This window comes from Solanum verrucosum, unplaced genomic scaffold (assembly GCF_900185275.1).
Source record: "Solanum verrucosum unplaced genomic scaffold, falcon-dt-bn FXZP01000524.1, whole genome shotgun sequence".
NCBI classification, from domain to species: Eukaryota; Viridiplantae; Streptophyta; class Magnoliopsida; order Solanales; family Solanaceae; genus Solanum; species Solanum verrucosum.
In genome coordinates this window covers 135,347-154,484 of record NW_026020576.1, presented here as the reverse complement: position 1 = coordinate 154,484, position 19,138 = coordinate 135,347, and the positions used below count along the sequence as shown (strand labels likewise).

The 19,138-nt window shown below is 34.8% G+C and overlaps 3 protein-coding genes across 8 annotated transcripts in view; 2 read left to right on the top strand and 1 right to left on the bottom strand.

The window, feature by feature from the left end:
• LOC125811266 (PHD finger protein ALFIN-LIKE 4-like) overlaps positions 1-13,141 on the top strand; it is a 141,897-nt gene extending 128,756 nt beyond the window's left edge. Inside the window, exons 2-6 of one of the 2 annotated variants that reach the window (XM_049490771.1) lie at positions 9,128-9,213; positions 9,330-9,362; positions 10,560-10,788; positions 11,174-11,309; positions 12,661-13,141. In XM_049490771.1, coding sequence (XP_049346728.1) covers positions 9,192-9,213; positions 9,330-9,362; positions 10,560-10,788; positions 11,174-11,309; positions 12,661-12,906 — 666 coding nt within the window. In that variant the 5' untranslated portion in view covers positions 9,128-9,191 and the 3' untranslated portion in view covers positions 12,907-13,141. Of the gene's footprint in view, positions 1-9,059; positions 9,214-9,329; positions 9,363-10,559; positions 10,789-11,173; positions 11,310-12,660 lie in introns of those variants that run through there. The other variant, XM_049490770.1, reaches the window with a different exon arrangement.
• Positions 684-8,060, top strand: LOC125811265 (alpha/beta hydrolase domain-containing protein WAV2). 3 transcript variants are annotated; one of them, XM_049490768.1, is made up of 8 exons: positions 684-1,031; positions 1,918-1,953; positions 2,091-2,169; positions 2,269-2,323; positions 2,408-2,524; positions 4,011-4,175; positions 6,741-7,002; positions 7,743-8,060. In XM_049490768.1, the coding sequence occupies exons 1-8, from the start codon at positions 794-796 to the stop codon at positions 7,760-7,762; spliced, it is 972 nt and encodes a 323-aa protein (XP_049346725.1). In that variant the 5' UTR covers positions 684-793; the 3' UTR covers positions 7,763-8,060. The 3 variants fall into 3 exon arrangements, with proteins under 3 accessions (XP_049346725.1, XP_049346724.1, XP_049346726.1); XM_049490767.1 differs by having other exon boundaries at positions 7,644-8,060; XM_049490769.1 differs by having other exon boundaries at positions 7,606-8,060.
• Positions 13,142-13,825: 684 nt separating the features above from the next.
• Positions 13,826-17,662, bottom strand: LOC125811255 (protein PLASTID MOVEMENT IMPAIRED 1-RELATED 1-like). 3 transcript variants are annotated; one of them, XM_049490757.1, is made up of 4 exons: positions 17,588-17,662; positions 16,901-17,360; positions 15,113-16,813; positions 13,826-15,021 (listed from the first exon to the last, which is right to left on the bottom strand). In XM_049490757.1, exons 2-4 carry the CDS (start codon positions 17,350-17,352, stop codon positions 13,854-13,856), a joined length of 3,321 nt encoding a protein of 1,106 aa, XP_049346714.1. In that variant the 5' UTR covers positions 17,353-17,360; positions 17,588-17,662; the 3' UTR covers positions 13,826-13,853. The 3 variants fall into 3 exon arrangements, with proteins under 3 accessions (XP_049346714.1, XP_049346712.1, XP_049346713.1); XM_049490755.1 differs by having other exon boundaries at positions 15,113-17,360; XM_049490756.1 differs by lacking the exon at positions 17,588-17,662 and having other exon boundaries at positions 15,113-17,368.
• Between the last annotated feature and the right edge of the window lie 1,476 nt (positions 17,663-19,138).

Below are 19,138 nucleotides of genomic sequence, written 5' to 3'. Positions count from 1 at the left end.
TCTAGGAAATTAAATGACTATTTAATTTAATTTTAAAAATTCATTAATCAATTGAATTGGTTTGATTTTAATTTTAACCTATAATCGATTCTCATGAACGTTCTGCTCTTGTTAAAAAGTATTCGTACACCACTAAATACATTAATAACAAAATTAATCAAGGAAAAAAAGACAAATATACCCCTGAACTATCGCAAATGGTATGCAAATACCCTCCGTTATACTTTTGGGACACTGCTGCCCTTGTCATCCAAAAAGTAGAGCATATATGCCCTTCACTCTAACGGAAGACAAAATAAGGACACGTGACACAATCTTATCCGTCGATCCAACATTTAATAAATGTCGATCGGTGGATAAAATTATAACATGTGTATGTCCGTTAGTATAAAGGGTATACATGCTCTAATTTTTGGACGACAGAGACACCAATGTCCCAAAAGTATGACGGAGAATATCTGCATACCATTTACAATACTTTGAGAATATATTTGTCCCTTTTCCCATTAATCAATGACGCTACCTCATGAATGGGGCCTATCCAAAGCGAATTGGTATTAATATACGGATTTGGAAGGCTGGACGATAAATCAAAAAATAAAATAAAATATTAATTAATTAGTTAAAATAAAATCGTAGAAGCAGGAAACAACCGTCGCGGGATCGGTGGTGAAACAAAAAGGCATATGAGTGTAGACATGAGTTGACAACAATTACAGAAGAATTTAACTCATTTTCCTACTCGAAGTCCTCCATTTTCTACAGTCAATTCGAAAAACTTGAGGGAACAGAAATGGTGTCGTACGTGAGCTTGTTGCTGTACGGAGTGGGAGGAATAGTGGTGGCGGGGATGGCAATACTGGTCGCCTTTCAGGAAAAACTTGTATATGTTCCGGTCTTACCTGGACTCACTAAGGCATATCCAATTACTCCCGCTCGACTTCGACTCCTTTACGAAGATGTTTGGCTCAGATCTTCAGACGGTGTTCGTCTTCATGCTTGGTTCATCAAACTCTTCCCTGACTGCAAAGGTCTCTACACTCTCTCTTAAACTGCGTTTTCTTATGTTTATATGAGGATTTATCTACTCTAATTAGACGATATGGGCGTAATTTGTGTTCGATTTGTGATTTTCAACTAAATTAACCCATATTTTTTGAAGTTACTAGTGAACTTCCGGATGATTTTGACCTAATTTCAGTTTTACAACCTTTTAGTTTATGTTTTACCTGAATTGTGCGAGAGAATTGGTGATTATGGATTAACGTCTATAGAAATGAGAGTTACTTTTTGAACGAAATAAGATTGGTTGATGTGGTTTTCTAATTTGCTCCTCAATTTTACTTGATAAATGATTCTTTGAGTATTTTGTTTGTGCAAATGAGCTATGATCTTCATATAAAATGATTAATTCCTGGATCCCAAGAGTTCAGAATTAGTAGGTACTTATGACTGCCAATAGGTTTGGCAAAATGTAGTGGAGGCAAACTGTTAGAATGCTGCTACAGATGCACATCAACATCTATCAGCGGAGATTAAAAATCCTGATTGTAAATTAGTGTGTATGATAGTGGTTATTATGTTGCCAAGGCAAGAAGTATGGATGTGGTGGCAGGGTTGCTAGTTAACCATCTATCATAACAAAAATAGAACCGAAATACAATATCAACATTCACCTTTGAACTCCAAGTCAGTAGCTCATTTAAAGTTTTAAACTAATATATCTTCAGTACACTTAGCAACCTAACCACCTAGCTGGAGCATGCACAGCTATGATGTTTCTGCATTGTTTTCTACTGATGTAGGAAGTGATGCTTACAAGGATTTTAAACTAATTTGGACGTGTTGTCCACATATGATTAGTTTTTGTTTGCTGGTTGGTGTAATTTATGCTGAGATACTATTTTGGTTCTGCAGGCCCAACTATCATCTTTTTTCAAGAGAATGCAGGAAGTATCCTTTTGTTATAATGTCTTCTTGAATGATTTGCAGACCTTGTTTCCATATTCCTTTTCTTAATCTTCTTCTTGCACTCATGTTATAAAAGTCAACCCTATCTCGTTTGGTTATCCTTTACTAGTTAATTGCAGATATTGCACACCGTCTTGAAATGGTTCGCATAATGTTACAACGTTTGCAATGCAATGTTTTTATGCTTTCCTATCGAGGGTATAAATCATTTCCCCATATTTGTCAGTTTCATGTCTGTGCTTTGTCTTTGATTAACTAGTGTCTTTTTCATTTTCTAATAATTTTGTTGTAACAAAGTTACGGAGCCAGTGATGGATACCCTTCTCAGCATGGGATCACAAAGGATGCTCAGGTTTTGTTAGCTTTCCCAATTTCATAGATTTTGACCTAAACCTTGTTTATGAAATTACATAATTGTGCTTGTCTTTTTCAATAGGCTGCACTGGATCATTTAGTTCAGAGGACCGATATTGACACATCAAGAATAGTAGTCTTTGGAAGGTCACTTGGAGGAGCTGTTGGTACTGTTCTTACCAAAAACAATCCTGACAAGGTAATGTAGCAATTCATTTTTATTTTTGTCATGCTGTTAGGTTTAATAATGTTATAAAGCCTGATTATCTCTAATTTGTTTAGTTTCCTCTTTACTCCTTAAATTTAAGTTCAACATGGGCTCCATCATGGAAAGAGAATTCATAGTCCTTTGTTAAGTTTCTTTCAAACTTATATGCTCTATGGGTACTCTTGGCTCCACCTGATTGAAGTAAATAACTTTTAGAGGCACTCTTTGGAGGTTGGTAGGAATACAAGCTTTCAAGCGAAAACTAAACTAATCTGAGTTCATCACCAGCATGAGAGGGGCAACTTATAAATATGACGAAGAAAAAAAGAACACTATTTTTTTCTAGAATAAAAATAAAGCTACGTTTCTTTTTTTTTCTTTCCCTTTAGAGTAAAGAGAAATCTCTTCTGCACCTAAACTATTGACCGTAAGATAAGATATTAGCTTGTAATATAGTATTATTATTTGTAATACATGTAAAATTACAGGCTACTCCTCGTATATGTGGGATGTCTGATTTAGTTCTTTTTTTTATCACTTCTTCAATGGATGAGTTTAGGAGAATGTTTGCTCCCATTTTCTCAAATAAAATAGAAGTCCAAATAAACTTATGATGTTAGTCTCTTGGGTGTATAACCTCTACGATTTATCTCATGACCATGATGTTCTTTAAGTACATTATCCTCTTTTGCGCTATTTGTTCATTACGTAGCTAAAAACTTTTGATGTTCTTCTAGTATTGAGACCCCATCAGAACCTGAGTTTGCTTAATATTACTCCATTTCTACATACTTTAATCTTCATCCAATATTACATCCAGTTCATGCATAGGAGAAGAGTTTCACATCTGAAAGAATGTAATAGTAGTCTACTGTTCAACTGAATCTTTATTGGTATTACAGAAAACATTAACTCCACATGCCAAGTGAAAAAATCTCCCTTAATGTAGTTCCATGGTTTGATGTGAGTGACCCAAGTATCTAGATTTTGGTAATTCTATTAGTATTCTTCAGTTGATCCCGCGTTTCTTAGATGATCCGCAAATTGATATGCCTTGATTATTGTTTTCTTGTTTGATATTCAAGTTCCTTGTTTATGAATTTCCTGTTTGATGTGTGTGGTGATCAGTTTATTTTTGAGGTTTTCCCACTGCCGATTACATATAGTTGATTAAGCACGTTCTGGGTCAAGCTGCATAGAATAGAGTCTGTCTATTTTGTTTAGGGGAATCTATATGGACCTCTTTTTTGTTTCTTACTGTTCTGTGTCTATCTTTCGGGGTTTTATTCCAAACATTTCTGTTCCAAGGTGTTTAAATAGCTGAAAGTGCTTATAACTTGTACATGTGTTTTGACATTCAAATCCTAGTTTTCTTTCACTATCGTAGGTTGCTGGGCTCATTTTGGAGAATACTCTCACGTCTATCCTGGATATGGTTTTTTGACATTCAAATCCTAGTTTTCTTTCACTATTGTAGGTTGCTGGGCTCATTTTGGAGAATACTTTCACCTCTATCCTGGATATGGCAGGAGTTCTCTTGCCATTCTTGAAGTGGGTCATTGGTGGCAGTGGCTCAAAGGGTTTCAAACTTCTTAACTTTGTTGTTCGATCTCCATGGAATACCATTGATGTCATTGGTGAGGTGAGGATGCATCTTTATAACTCTCTCTGTCCCATTTGAATTGACTTGAGTTGACTTTTTCTTCAGAGTAATCTTCGTTTTTTTGTTTTATTGAGTCTACTAAAGGTAGAGAAAGTTGTGAAGATGTGACTCAAGTTTGTAAAGTTTAAGTTAAGTTCTTGGAGGGATAAAAATTACATTTCTAGCAAATAGTTCATAATTTTTAGGATGGACTAAAACAGAACTGGGTAATTAAATTGGATCGAGGTAATATATTTCATGGTTTAAATATAGCGAAGTGTTCTAAAGTAGTAACGTGGATAAGTCATTTCAGATCCTTTTTTCTTAGTAGGCATTTGACCATAGAAACCAAATATTTTCCACTTTATTTGGAATTTCTGAAGTTGAAGTTGAAGATGGATTTGTATATGGTTATAGTTTTTGCAAAGAATATTTGGTTGCTAATTCTCAAAAAAAAATATTTGGCTTCTTGAATGTACTTTTCCTAAGAGCATGAAATATGATTTGTACCCCTCAATTTTTAAAAACTAGCAAAACCATCAAACTTAATTAATTTACATGAATCATACAATCAAATCTGCTCTATAACAGTAATATCTCATGATGGATAGTCACATAATATCATAAATAGGTTACCACATTTTTACAAAGTGAATCTTTATAGAAAAAGAAAAGAAACACAGAAATAGTCAGCTGGCTCCATTGATTTTGTTATCTATATTAACATCGGACCAAACAGACATAAAAGCACCAACAAAGTAATGGAACAGAAAACTCTCCAAGAAAATGACAACCAGATCATACATATCTACATACCTGTTTGACCATTTCAAAGGAACACAAAGAAAAATCAAAATCCAAGAGAAGTATATGAATCAAACCAAGGAAAAAATAAGATTTCATAAGTAAAAGCACATATAATCAATGATTTAACCTCCCATGTAAGCACCCATTTCAAAAAAATGCATAAAAGAGTGATACTTAGTAGGCGTTTGGCCATGCGATACCATATCACGATATGGCATCGTGAGATGGAATCAGCGTTTGGACATGCGATTTTACGCTGATTCCATCTCATGAGATGTGATTCCATATTCTCCAAAAACCATGATATGGAATTATATGGTAATTCCATATCATGATTTGAAATATTTTAATACAAAAATTGATCCACGAGTTTATATTTTGTTAAAACAACCCCACATTTATATCTACTAACCATTTATTTCATATGTAAATAAAATTTATTATTCTCACCTACATAAAATTTATTATTCTCACCAACATATAGTCACTTTAACTCACACCAACCGATTGTTAAAGTGATGAAATATTTATGGTCTATGAGCATGAAAATATAGTTGCGGATGATATTGACCAACAAATGGCTCAAAGTAACAATGTTGGTTCATCTTCTCGGTCACATGATCGAGAAATGCAAGTTCAACGTGAGGAAATTGTCCATACTATGTGGGAGGATTATATTAAAGACTAGTACACTACAATTTTTGTTCAATTTTTTTTATTAAATTAAAGTTAAATGAAACAATTACTTAAGTGGAGAAAAAATAGCTTTGTAATAATTTATTATGCGGTTCTATAAATTTTTGTTTATTTAATAAGATTGAATAACAATTGGGGCTATTTTAATAGTTTTACAACTTATGAGATTTTTATGTTTATGAGAAAATATACAACACAAAAATTCCATATCGCATGTCCAAACAAAACTTCAATTTCATCTCATGATTCCATATCATGATTACCATATCGCATGCCCAAACGGGCCCTTAATTTAGGCATGTTGCCAAGCAATTTCTTAAGTGCTGCACTTATAATTTCTTGGAAAGTGATCACTTGGCTTGCTTAATAAAAACAAGCTTTTTATAAAGTTCTGCACTTTTTAAAATTCCCTGGCTAGTGGCTAATTTAAACGGGTCATTTTTTATAAAAACAAAACATTTAGGGCAATTTTTTTTTTAAAAAAAGAGAAATAAATGCAATGGTAAAAAGTGAGATGGAAATAAATGAAAACAAGTTTTGAGGTGTTTTCCAAATTTCAAATATAGCTTCAACTTCAAGTTGTATTTGGAATTTTCATGGTTAAATGCTGATTTTCAGATGAAGTTTAAAAAAAATTCCGGGAAAAAAGTGAAGAACTCTGACGTATTCATTTACTATGAAATGCACTTGAATTGCATCTCAGTCGTATATGTGTAATTTCATAGATAAGATGTGAATGATGTGATATTGAGAGATCTAGTTACTGTTCTTGCACGTTTTGATAACAGCAGGGTTTCTTATCGACCATGAATCTGTGTATTATTATAGTGGCCTGAAGCCCTGAACCATCTTAGATTTTATTTAAACTTTGTGATATTACTGTGTCTGCTCGCCTTTTATTTATTTATTGTTGAGTTGCTAGAAGCTGGTCGAAATTATGTTTTATTCCCCCTTTTTTCGGAAGGAAGCTGGTTGAAATTATGTTTCTGGCTTTTGTTGTCCTTGTTATGTTCAAGTTAGCTCAGACGTCTGGCTTATATTATCTGATTGTTTTGAGTGCAGATCAGGCAACCAATCCTCTTCCTATCTGGATTACAAGATGAGATGGTTCCACCATTCCACATGCAGATGTTGTATGCAAAGGCAGCTGCACGCAACAGGCAATGCTTATTTGTGGAATTTCCTAGTGGGATGCACATGGATACCTGGTTGGCAGGTGGTGATCATTATTGGAGGACAATTCAGAAATATTTGGAAGAAACTGTCCCAGAGAAGAAGGATGATGAATCAAAGAAGGATTCGGAACTGTCCTCTAAGCAAAAGGGTTAGTTGCAGATATCAACTTCACCTGCTATTGTTCTTCTATCTTTTCTCTGTTATATGGTTTTGGGCATCTTAATTATCGTCTAAGAAAATATTTGTGAAGACACAGATGATAAATCTTCTTGGAAGGATATTGTTAAGTTAGGGTTCTAGAGGCTGCAAGCCTCCTATATACCTGGACAGTCAGCCCCATTTAAACTGTCCTGAAAAAAAAATTGCCTGTCGAAGACTGGGTCAAGTATGACTGATCCCTCTAGATATCTGAAAGGGAAGTCATGTCCTATTCTATCAGCCTAAGGAATAGACCGTTTTGTTATGTCTAAAATCTATTTTCAAAATTAACTCATAAAAGAGTATCTGGAAAAGACATTTGAGAGTATGATATCCAACAGGTATCTAATAATTCATAGAACGGTAAATGCTATTAATTCTTTTGATTTAGCTCCTGTTATAGCTCCTTTCTGAAACTACAAGATTGTTAAAGTATTACCTTTCCAAAATAGAAATGCCTACTACCTCATATATCCATTTATCTGCACCTTGTGGATCATTGTTTCTCACTGTGTTGAAGTTTGAAAGCTGATGAACTTCAATTCTTTTCTAGGCTAATTGTGGCTGTTTGGTTTGTGATATCATTTGCAGTATCTTCAGAGTTTGTTGCAAGCTGAAATGTTGAGTTTCAGGCAGTTCAGTTGTAACTTTGGATTCGAGGATTCAAATACGTTTCTTTTGATGTTGCAGTGATGAAGAGCAGTTTGTGATATCAAAGGAATGGAAGTGCATCCTTTCAAATATTTATTCTTCTGAGGATATTTTTTGGTGTCCTATTTTCAGAAGGGAAACAGATGTGAAGGGTCTTCATTTATACTGCATCTCACTAACAATACTAGGGTGTCGAAATATAGGTCCAGCTGAGTCGTGTTGTATGAATAAGGATTCAAACGTTTTGATTGTATGCCAAACGTAGAATGGCAACTCTCTACCAGAGAGTGATGACAGGCGGAAGACATTCTTTCGTGTGAATGGCTTACTCTTTATTTTGGTGTGATGATTTTTCTTATAATTTGTGAACTTTCAATCTATGTATTCAAACTTTCCTTAGTTATTACGTACACATCAGGATTATCAGCTTAAAGCTTGTAAGGTTCTTCTGAAGGACTTGTTCGTATTCAAATTTCAACTATAAATTGCATAATATTATACCATTTGGGGAAAACATCACGGCTTGTAATTTAATACGTACGTACTTAAGTTTATTTAGTCCCATTTGCAAATATGTTTAGGCTTCTGTTTTGCTATGGATTTTGAAGCTTCAAAATTTGAATTTTTGAATATACGTTTTACGTGAGTGAAAGTGATTAGTTTTTGGGAACATGAAAATATTTGAACATCATATAAATTCCTCATCTCACCTCCATCGAATGATTCCACCTTGTTTGGATTGTTGTTACCTATTGTATTTATTAGTTTAAATATCATGCTTGTTTTGATTGTTATTTAAATTTTATTGTATTGTATCGTTTAGATTCATTATTAGTAACAGTTAAAAGTTTCATTTCAATTTAGTGTAATCATATTGTTATCTTAATATTTCTTCAATTTTTATTGTCTTTATTATTACTAGTAATTATTTTTTACCCTGCCTAAAAAGTAGCACTCGCTTGTATCCTATTTTTCTTATAGGATTATTACTCAAATTGTACCTTGCATTTTCTTGTAGATTTATAACTCAAATTCTTAATATGTGACGATACGATTTATCGAAACAATAAACAATACTTAACAGTGTGATTGAGTAGGCAAATATAGCATTTCTGTTTTTGCTAGTATCATCATCTTAATTCTTATCCAACACGTACCTCAATTCCTATTTTATTTTTAAAGTAACATTTGAAACTTGACGTCCACCAATGAAGTTATTCCACGTCATTCGAATTGGTCTCTGTTTTCATTTCCACTTCCGTCCAAAATGATCCAGTATTATTACGATAATACCCTTGTACATTATATTCCTTTCGTGCTCAAAAAGTTGTTCAAATTACCTGAATTGAAACAGGGGCAGGAAGAAAAAATATTAAATAAAAATCTTGTGTAGAGTGATCCATTGTGAAGATGGAAGGAGGTGCTGCACAGTACAATCCTCGCACTGTAGAAGAAGTTTTTAAGGATTTTACTGGCCGTCGAGCCGGCATGATCAAAGCCCTCACCACTGGTATTTCAATTCTCTCTATCGACAATTTCCTGTTTTGCTGCTTTATATGCTCTTTTTTTTTTTCTTTCTTTCTGGTTTTTGGGATACATTTCATCATTTTTGTCTTTCTTTTGCAGATGTGGAGGATTTTTATCAGCAATGTGACCCTGGTTAGTTAGGGATCTTTACCTTCTTTTTTCGTATACATTTCCGCGTTTGGCTGTATGTTTCTTATCGAGTGTTTCGCTTATTTTTACCGGATTTCGTTGGTTTTGAGTTTTCATGTAATTTGCTTGCTCTTTTTCAGTACTAATTGATTTTACCCAAGTGATTAGCAAATTTCTACTGTTTCTGATGGCGACCCAAATGGAACCCTTTTTTATTTGAGATAATAACGCATTAATTTTTTCAATCAAATTTCGGGTTTTGGGTCAAAGGACAGAAGAATGTTTTTCTTTTCTTTTCAATTATATTATATTCAAGCAATTTACTAAAAATTAAACTTCTGGGTAATCTGTTTTTTTGTTGTGTTGTCCTATGTCCTGTTTATATAGACATGGTTTTCTTTTTGTTGCGCGACTTTTAACTGAGATTTTGTTTTTACTGGTAAATATCTCTTCCAATTCAAAATTTTAGAGTTGTTTAATAGGGTGTTGGTGTTCTGCTTGCGTCTAGAGCTGTTCATAATGCTTCAAGAACACTTCTGTCTGTAATGTACTGTACCGTGTGCGCAATGTGAATTCATTGTGAGAGGAAAAAACTTTAAATGAAGATTTTTCAGACATATGAGTTGTGGGAGAAATCTCTTATTTTGATTGGTGGTTAAGCTTTCTGTCCCAATTGAAATTGCCATGCACTGGTTGGGTGGACTTGAACTGGAGATGAGTGAATAGTAACCGTGGTCTTATGTGCTTACTGTATGTCGTCCCTCACAATATGATTCTAGCAATCAATCCCTAGATGTTTTAAGTTTTCATAGCTTGGAAGTTATTGTTCTAACTTCATATAGGGGCTTCATTTTTTCGCTTTGATTGAGCAGGTATTGCGAATGTAGGATCATTTTCTGTCTGGTCCTGTTTTGCTTACTGACCAGCTTTGTTATTGACTTAAGTCTCAAAATATTAATTTAATGTAGTCTAGTTCATCATTTCTTGAATTATCATCCAACTTGATAAATTTTGTGACAAAAGATTGAAGCTTGTGCCTGATTTTGTGCTTAAAATACTTTTTGCATAATAAAGATTTTGGTGGCGCCAATGCTTTATTCTGACTTCGCTTTGCTAAGATGTTGTTTCTTATTGAACAAGTGTTTTTCTGATTGTGATTAGTCTTTGTTTACTCTTTCTTTATATTTGGAAACCTTGCAGAAAAGGAAAATCTCTGCCTCTATGGATATCCAAGCGAGCAGTGGGAAGTCAATTTGCCAGCTGAGGAGGTGCCTCCAGAGCTTCCAGAGCCAGCATTAGGTATAAACTTTGCTAGAGATGGGATGCAAGAAAAGGAATGGTTAGCTCTGGTTGCTGTACATAGTGATGCATGGCTACTCTCTGTTTCCTTCTATTTTGGTGCCAGATTCGGCTTTGATAGAGCTGACAGGTAAACTCGATTCTACAACAATATAAGAAAATAGTTTCTTGGTTATTTGTACTTTTAATAGGTCACCTTTCAAGTGATTTATTTGTGTATATTTTTTTTTCCTTTTTAATCATATCAGAATTGTATCTTTTGTTCAAATATCTTGCTTAGAATCATAAATAGTTGTGAACAGCCTACAAGCCTTTGCTGTGTCACTTTGTAAAGCATTTTGGAGGGATGCTTATAATTACACCTTGTCAGATGTCAAAGCTTGGAGGAGAATTGTCCCAGCAGGCATCTGTGTAATTTCTTTGATGGAGAAAAACAATTATTTCCTTCGTTTAGAGTCTACCGAGTATGGAAAGTTTCTTCACTTTACTGAATCCTTTTGATCTCTTTAATCTAGGAAACTTCTTTTCAACATGATGAATGATCTGCCAACAATATATGAAGTTGTTACTGGAGTGGCCAAGAAGAAAGTAAAGGATAAATCAACAGTTTCAAATCACAGCAGCAACAAGTCAAAATCAAATTCTAAAGCGGTACTGTTGAAAACCTCTTCAGTCCCCCATCCTTCTCTCTTCTCTCAAATAGATGTTTTTTCATGGATAACAGTAGCTGTGCAGTAGTCTTTAACGGATTCCCTTTGGACAGTATTTAGCTGAAAACCTTCAGCTTTAGGACATTGCCACTGAATACTTTCCTCAAAACTTATGTTTGTGAACCTAAGATATGGTCAATGAATCACTAAATGGATCCTCTCTGATTTGAGACATGGTTCAGATTTCAATTATCCACACCCATTTTGAATTATAAATGTGTATGATGACTCTCGACAGCAGTAAGTGGCATATATAGTGATGTTTTGCTATTGTCATAGCAGTTTAATAACATTGAGAGGTAGGAATCAGGAAAGTGAAGCATTTGTATAATGTTCTTCTACAGGGGAAAACTAATCTTTCTGTCCTGTAATAGTATAGGAGTTCAAACGGGCCTCCTAAGTTGATATATTGTTGATTTGTCATTTTCTTATATAATTGCTTACCTTGGTGTTCGGTGTAAAAACAGAACAGGCTTGCGTCTATGCATTTCTGGGCAGGTCAGGTAGTGGTTGCCCGGCTTCTAGTTTGAGGAAGGCTTATTAGTCAGTTAAAAGTGATTTGAACTATAGTAATTACAATTGTGTTGTATGCTTAAGTTTGATAGAAGAGGCTTTTTAGATGCCTAGGGACTAGGGTGAAGTCAATGCTGGAGTTTTTCCAAAGAGGTATTGTGTAAGGTAAACTATGAGACTCCCATGAAGCCTTAGTGTTGTGTTATTATTATTATTCTTTAATTTCTCCTATGTAACTTCATCCAATGTTTTATGTCTACCTCAACTCCTGCAGCTGCTTCATAATTGACCTTTTCGCATAAATCGGTTCTCTTATCTAAAATTATTTGCGAATTTGGTGCTTCTGTTGTGCAACATTTTACACTTAATTTTTCTTTGCACTATGTTTGTACATTTTGGGTTGTCTTAAGTGAATTGTATCGAACTGCTTTGAAAATAAGCCTTTTCTTCTCAAAATAAATAAATAAAATGAACGTGTGGCTTCTTGCAGTTGCTTGTGCTAAGTTTACTGTCTTCTGAAGTATCCTCTTTTAAACTTGTCACTGGGTATGTTGTTGTATCATCATCTAGACTAGATGTTACTGTGTCTACCTCATTGTCATTGTGGCTATTTCAATGCACTAAGCCATGTTCCTCTAACTAAATTCAGTACCATGCCCATGTACCTTGTATCATTATGCCTCTAATGTGTTGACATCTTAGTTATAGATCCATGCTTCATTGCTTTTTTTCCATGCATGGCACAGCAGATATCCACATTGTTTTATTTTAAATCTCAGGGTAAATACTCAAAGCCTCAAGTAAAAGATGAGGATGATGGATTCGATGAGGAAGAAGAAGATGAACATGGCGACACTCTGTGTGGTGCATGTGGTGAGAACTATGCTTCAGATGAATTCTGGATTTTCTGTGACATGTGCGAGAGGTGGTTCCATGGCAACTGTGTGAAGATCACCCCCGCCAAGGCCGAGCATATAAAGCAGTACAAATGCCCTTCATGCAGCAACAAGAGGATACGCCCGTGACATCCCCTATCAGATATGTGCTGAGTTCCACAACTTGTAATTGTTCATGTTGAGCTCAGCTCACTGTCATCTTACAAATATCAGTAAGGCATGAGTAGTCAGAGTTCTAGTCTCTTATGTTTATCAGGGTGCTTAACTAGTTTAGTTCCCTCAAGACACCCTTTTATTCAACTCTAAACAATTGGATATTAGATGCATCTTTCAGTATCAATGCTAACTAAATGCAGTTCATCTGGAGCATATGTTGCAGCTGTAGTTTTTTGGTGCTCCTTGTTTGATCATAAAACGTGTTCTTAATGATTTCAAACGCAAGTAAATGATGTGATTTGGAATGACTGCTGAGCATTTGCCTCATCATGGTTACAGCTTGCGAGCTAGTTGACTGGTTACAGATTAGGCAGAATAAAACATGTCAATCAAGATTGAATTATGTATTGAATTATGTACTTAATGGGCGATGTGAGATATAACCGTGCTGGTCTTGTAGTAGCTTCATTTGCTGAAACGATATACGTTCTGCTGTATCTGCAAGCTGCTCTCCCCTTGGTTCAATGTGAAAATCCTTTATTGCCATGGTTGAATCTCCTCTATCTTCTATCTTCACAAAATATCCATTGAAGAAGTTACTTATTATGATATCTAAATCTATTGTTTCCGTTTTTCCTTTCAACTATGCCTTTTCTCTTTTATTTGTTTTAGAGATATACATCACTAGATCTTAATTTACAAGGTAGGGGGTCATTGCCAATTACATTAGAATTTGTTATTGGTCTTTTTCTAGTTGTGTCCTGTATTCAACATTGGTAAGCCTAATAATTTAGCTTACATTGTTATATGAAATCATGATTTCTTCAAAAAGAAAGTAGAGAGAGAGAGAGAGAGAGAGATTGAAGCTTCTTTTTTTTTTTTCAATCATATATATAAATGATGTTCTACGTACAATGCTACTACCTCAATCTAATCTTTTCATTAGGGAAAATAACATTTGGATTTCGGATGTGTGGATTTAATGCAGCTAATTCCTCCCATTTAGCCCCTGTACCATGCACCCGTGATGATATACTCCATAACGTTTCACCAGGCTGCACTGTTGTTGTAGTTGCTTGAGAAGAAGCAGCTGCTATCGATGATTTATTACCACCCTTTGACTTCATTAATGGATGCTTATTCTTCTTTCCCATTCCATTCGCCAGCAACCAACGCGATCCTGATTGCTGTTGACTTGACGAACCCCATAATTTCTTTTTACCTTGTTCTGTCTTTAAACCTGCAACATGCACTTCAGTGATTTTGTATTGAGGGATTTCTTCATCATCACGGATGTGATCTTCATTCACCTCCACACCACCAGCTTCCTTTTTGGGGGGCTTGAGTATTTCATTATCATCGTTGTCTTCATTGCTCTTTCTAACTTGAGAAACTGTGCTGTATATCTTAGCTTTAGGTGTTACAAACACTCTCTCCACTTGAACAAGAGCAAGCATAGGTGTACCAACTGGCTCATAATTCCTTAAAGGATCACGAAGTTGCACCATTAGGGCCACTGTGAAGCTGTTCCCTAACAATCCGCAATTCTTACCCTTGCCACGTCTCTTCGACCTACCACGAAACAAGTCAGTGCAGGTACCATGATGAGCTGCAAGCAGTTTGGACGTCCGCTCGCTGATTTCATCAATTTCTCCGGCGTCCAACTTCATCCATTCATCAAGAGTGAGAGATAAGCCCATAAGTCCATCAACCTCACCACCACCATCATTGTCTTTAACGTCCAGTAACTGCAATCCACCCGTTCCTTCTAGACCTACAGCTCCTCCAAAGTTGACCTCCTTTCCCTCAATGGCTGAAAACTCACCAATGGGTTTTGAGCTTACATTAGAAGGTGTGTCCTCATCTGACATGCCTGACTGTATTCTCAAACCTTCAATTGAAAGGGCTTCAATTTTATCCATCGCCAAAGGAGCAAGGTCCTCTAGTGATACGTATTCTGAGTCCTTGTCAAGCCCGGCAGAATTTGACTCCAACTTGCCGGACTTTGGTCTGTGCAATTTCCCCTTATTACTTTGAATACCAGCCATATTTTGTCCAAACTCAAATTCATGCTGCAACAAATCTTGTCTGCAGTAGGTAGAAGTCATATAAGACAATTAGTTAAGAGAAATAGTGTGCTAGATATGTGCGATTTCAAATATAAGTGAAAGATTCAAACCTCACAGTTCCATCTAGTCTTGGTGCAGTTTCCCATCCTATATGTTGCATTGTCTGGCCAGTAATATCTTCTAAAGGCATCAATCTATTTGCCTGAATAGAGAGCTTTTCAATTCCAATGGAAGCTAAATGCTGCAGTATGTCCATTATGCCAGATCCCATTTCTGCAGGAACCACCACTGGACTGGATACCTGCATTATCAAACTCCCCCCACTCTTGGCATTCTTGAAAAGTGAAGGGTTCATTGATCTTAAAAATCCTCCATTTTTAGTCTTAATGAAGGGTCCTAAGCCTTCTCCAAGAGGGGGCAATTGGGAAGGGTCCTCAAGAGGAATATCAATTGGGCTTCCAAAACCGCTTGAGCTCTTAGGAGGGGAATGTTGAAATGCCCTCTCGTTCAAGCCCCATTCATACATCAAAGCCTCTGTCTCCAAGTCTTCCAACATGGACGCCCCAGTTTTATTGCTTGTTGCTTCGATTTCTATCTTTGGCATCTCTACATAGGAATCTACATTACATGAATAATCAAAATCCTCATAAATGCTCCTCCAATCGGATCCAGTTGAAGCATCACAAGCAAATTCTAGGTGATCAATGTCCTTATCAAAGTTGAACAAGGAACAGCCATCGGCCAAAGTATCCTTCTCAAATTGCCTCAGCAGTTGTTCTCTTGGGGAATCAGGCTCACTTTCAGAACTCGGGGAAAATTGAGTGTGCTCTATCCCTAACATATCCAGAAAATCACTAGCCACAGATTCAGCATCATAATCCAAGCTTAGGGATTTTCCTTTCCTAAGTTCCCCAAAGTTTCCTTTATTGTCCAAGCCTCCATCATGATTTATAACTTCATTTTCATCATCTTGGGAATCTAATCCCTCATTTGCCAAGTCAGACACCCTCTTTAATGCAGACTCCAATTCCTTCATGATCGACTCTTTGGAAGATTCATTTGTCTCGAAATTGCAGGTGCTCACTGAAAGATCATCATTCGCAGTGTCAACTTCCTTGGACAACAATGCAAGCTGTGGCTCCTCTTCATTGAACATCCCAAAACTACTATTAGGTTCAGCATTCTCTTCCGAAGGAGTATCACCAGTTTTCGTGGTTTCTTCTTCTTTTCCCTCCCATACCTCTGAGGCAACTTCTATACCTTGATCTCTGATAAAAACCTCACTTAAATCGTCCCCATTTTCAATATTTCCCTTCTCAGGCTCCGATAGCAAGGCTAAGTTGGGTTTTAGGGTCTTAACATCATCACAGCATACATCTATCTGCGGTTTGCAATCAACTGAACATTCCACTTTCTCTTCCTCAAGTTTCTGATACATCACATTTACAGATATGGAAAGTTCAGACGAAGGAACTGGTAAAACCTCGTGAAGGTCTTTTATATTCTCAGCAGAACACTGTGAAGCAGAAGATCGAGCAGGAAGGCTCCCCGCTCGCCTCATTGTTTTACTCAGCTGATCACTTTGCTCACATTGTGCCAAAATTTTTGCTACATTTTCACTATTGCGCCTCAAGTTCTTCACATCGAGAAGACTCGTATTGCTAGGAAACACATTAAAAGTTTTCCCAACTATGTGATACTCAAAACTAACATTCATGGTTGCACCTTTAGCCTTACCTGACAACCTGAAACTAGTAGTCCACTTGCCTGAGCTATTCTCCTCCAATTCATCCAATGCAAGAGGAAGCAACCTAGTAAGATCAACGCGATGCATTCCTAAATCAAGATCAGGAGTAGCATATATAGAAGCATACAACAAGAAATGTTTAGCCTCATACTTTGCTGATTGATTAGGACCATTCTTACTACCAGATATAGAAAATGTATGAGTCAACTGTTCCTCAAACTCAGCTATCCCTTTAGAAACAACAACAGGACGAGTCGTTAACTCACCATCTCGCCTCTTCCAATGCACAACGAGGCAAAGCTCGTCAAACAATGTTGATAACCCTTCAATAGAATGTACTTGAACAGAAAAACAACAATTAAACTTTTTGTTCCTAACAGCTAAGGATTTTAGACCTTTCCAACTCCAGATGGATTTCTTACTCTCCTTGTCTGATAAATCATCTTTATTCTTCGATTTCTGATGGGTTTTTCCTACAGACATTGAACGATTACTAGCTCCTAACATCAAACTCCTCCGTCCACCTTTATCATCCAAATATAAAGCTTTATTTAGAGCTTCAATATCATCCAACAATTTTTCATTTCCACCAATTTTTGACATCGCAAAAACTACAAGACTAACGTTATCATACAATTATACAAAAACCCAATTCACAGAATTGTAACAATTCAAAATTGCTCCTTTGATAAAGCTAGATTAGCGGATTTACATAATAAAAAAAAATCATAGGTTCTATCGCCATTGCAAAGACAAATTTGAACATAAAAAAAAAAACTTTCTGTTTTTTGTTGACATGAAGAAGAAAGGAGAGAGGGAGAGAGTTTGAATTTCTTACAAAGTTTGAATTAGCGATGTCTTAGGCGAGTGTTTCTCCTTATTATTTGTCTCTCTATTTTGGCGTTATCATCTTTATTTTTTTAAAAAAATATTCAATCGTAGAGACCAAATAACAATAATGGTCCCTTATATTTGAATCTAGGTTTGAAATAGTCCTTTTAAGTATGCACGGAAGAATTTAAATTTTTAAATTCATCAAAAGTTAATATTTTTAAACTTTGTCACATATTTACTGAACTATCTGTTAGATTTGATGAGAGCTATGAAAAAAGAACAGAAAATTCATGGAAACTCACATTTATAGGTATAATTTTTTTAGTTTCTCCAAACAAATTTAATTTCTTGAGTTTGGTGCAATTTTTTGTGGTATAATTTTTATTATTTGTTTATTATAGTGCGGTATATTTTAAAATTTAATTGATTTTTTGTGTTTATTGTTAATTCTTTTTTTTATATATATTTTTTTGTCAAATTTAACAAACACTAGGTCTCAAACATGTGTGTTGCATGTATATTTCACGCTTAATAGTATAAATATTTAAAAAGTTAGTATTTGAATTATTTTTTTTAGATGACATATGAACATGTGAAGAAAACAACTACATTTTATTTTTTTATAACTATATTTCTATACATTAATTTTTATTTTATAAGGTACATGACAAATGATGTTCTTTGGCTTTTCATTTCTCTTTTTTTCATTGATAAACTAAAAATTAAACACAAGTAATTAGGGACAACTATAAAAGGAAAAGTGGACAAGTAATTAAGGACAGAGGGAGTATATAATTACATGTTTACCTTACATTCGACAAAGATATTATTCATATCCTTGTAAGAAATTTTCAGTTTATTTAATCAGACATGATCCGTTCAAGGGTCAATAACAACATTGTGCTATCATGTATATATATAGGGGTGATATAAGAATGTGAAAAGTTATCGAGAAAAAAGTTAATATAAGGAAAGATGATGCATAGAAATAATTAATGTAATAACTAACGGAATTCGTAATGTTATAACTAAAGGATGTAAAAGGTTCTGAGTAATATTTGCAATAATTAGTAATAACTAAGAGAATTTATAATATCATAACTAAAGAATTAAAGCGTTATAGCTGAATTTTTTATTAATTCTGTATTTATAAATAGGACTTCTAATTTAGTGTAGGGGAAAATGATATTCCAACTTTGCACTTTAAAGTTTCCCGTGTGTTGCACGTTTATTCCATATTACTTAATATAGATTTATTGCAAACGAAAAAAAGAGAGAAGAAATTAGAACATTTAAAAATAACATATTTTGAAGTTAGAAGATCTAGTTAACATGATGATACTTTCATGAAATATATAATACTTTAATTTAAATACAAATACCTATCCAAATATATGTATCTATATAAGATTTGCATATAATAAAAATATTTATCTCATAAAAAATAGCAATTAAATAAAAATAATCAAAATTTAACTAATACACTCTTCAACCCGGTGTCATTATAAATCATATTAATTTTTCTTCGACAAAAATACATAATATTTTTTAAAAA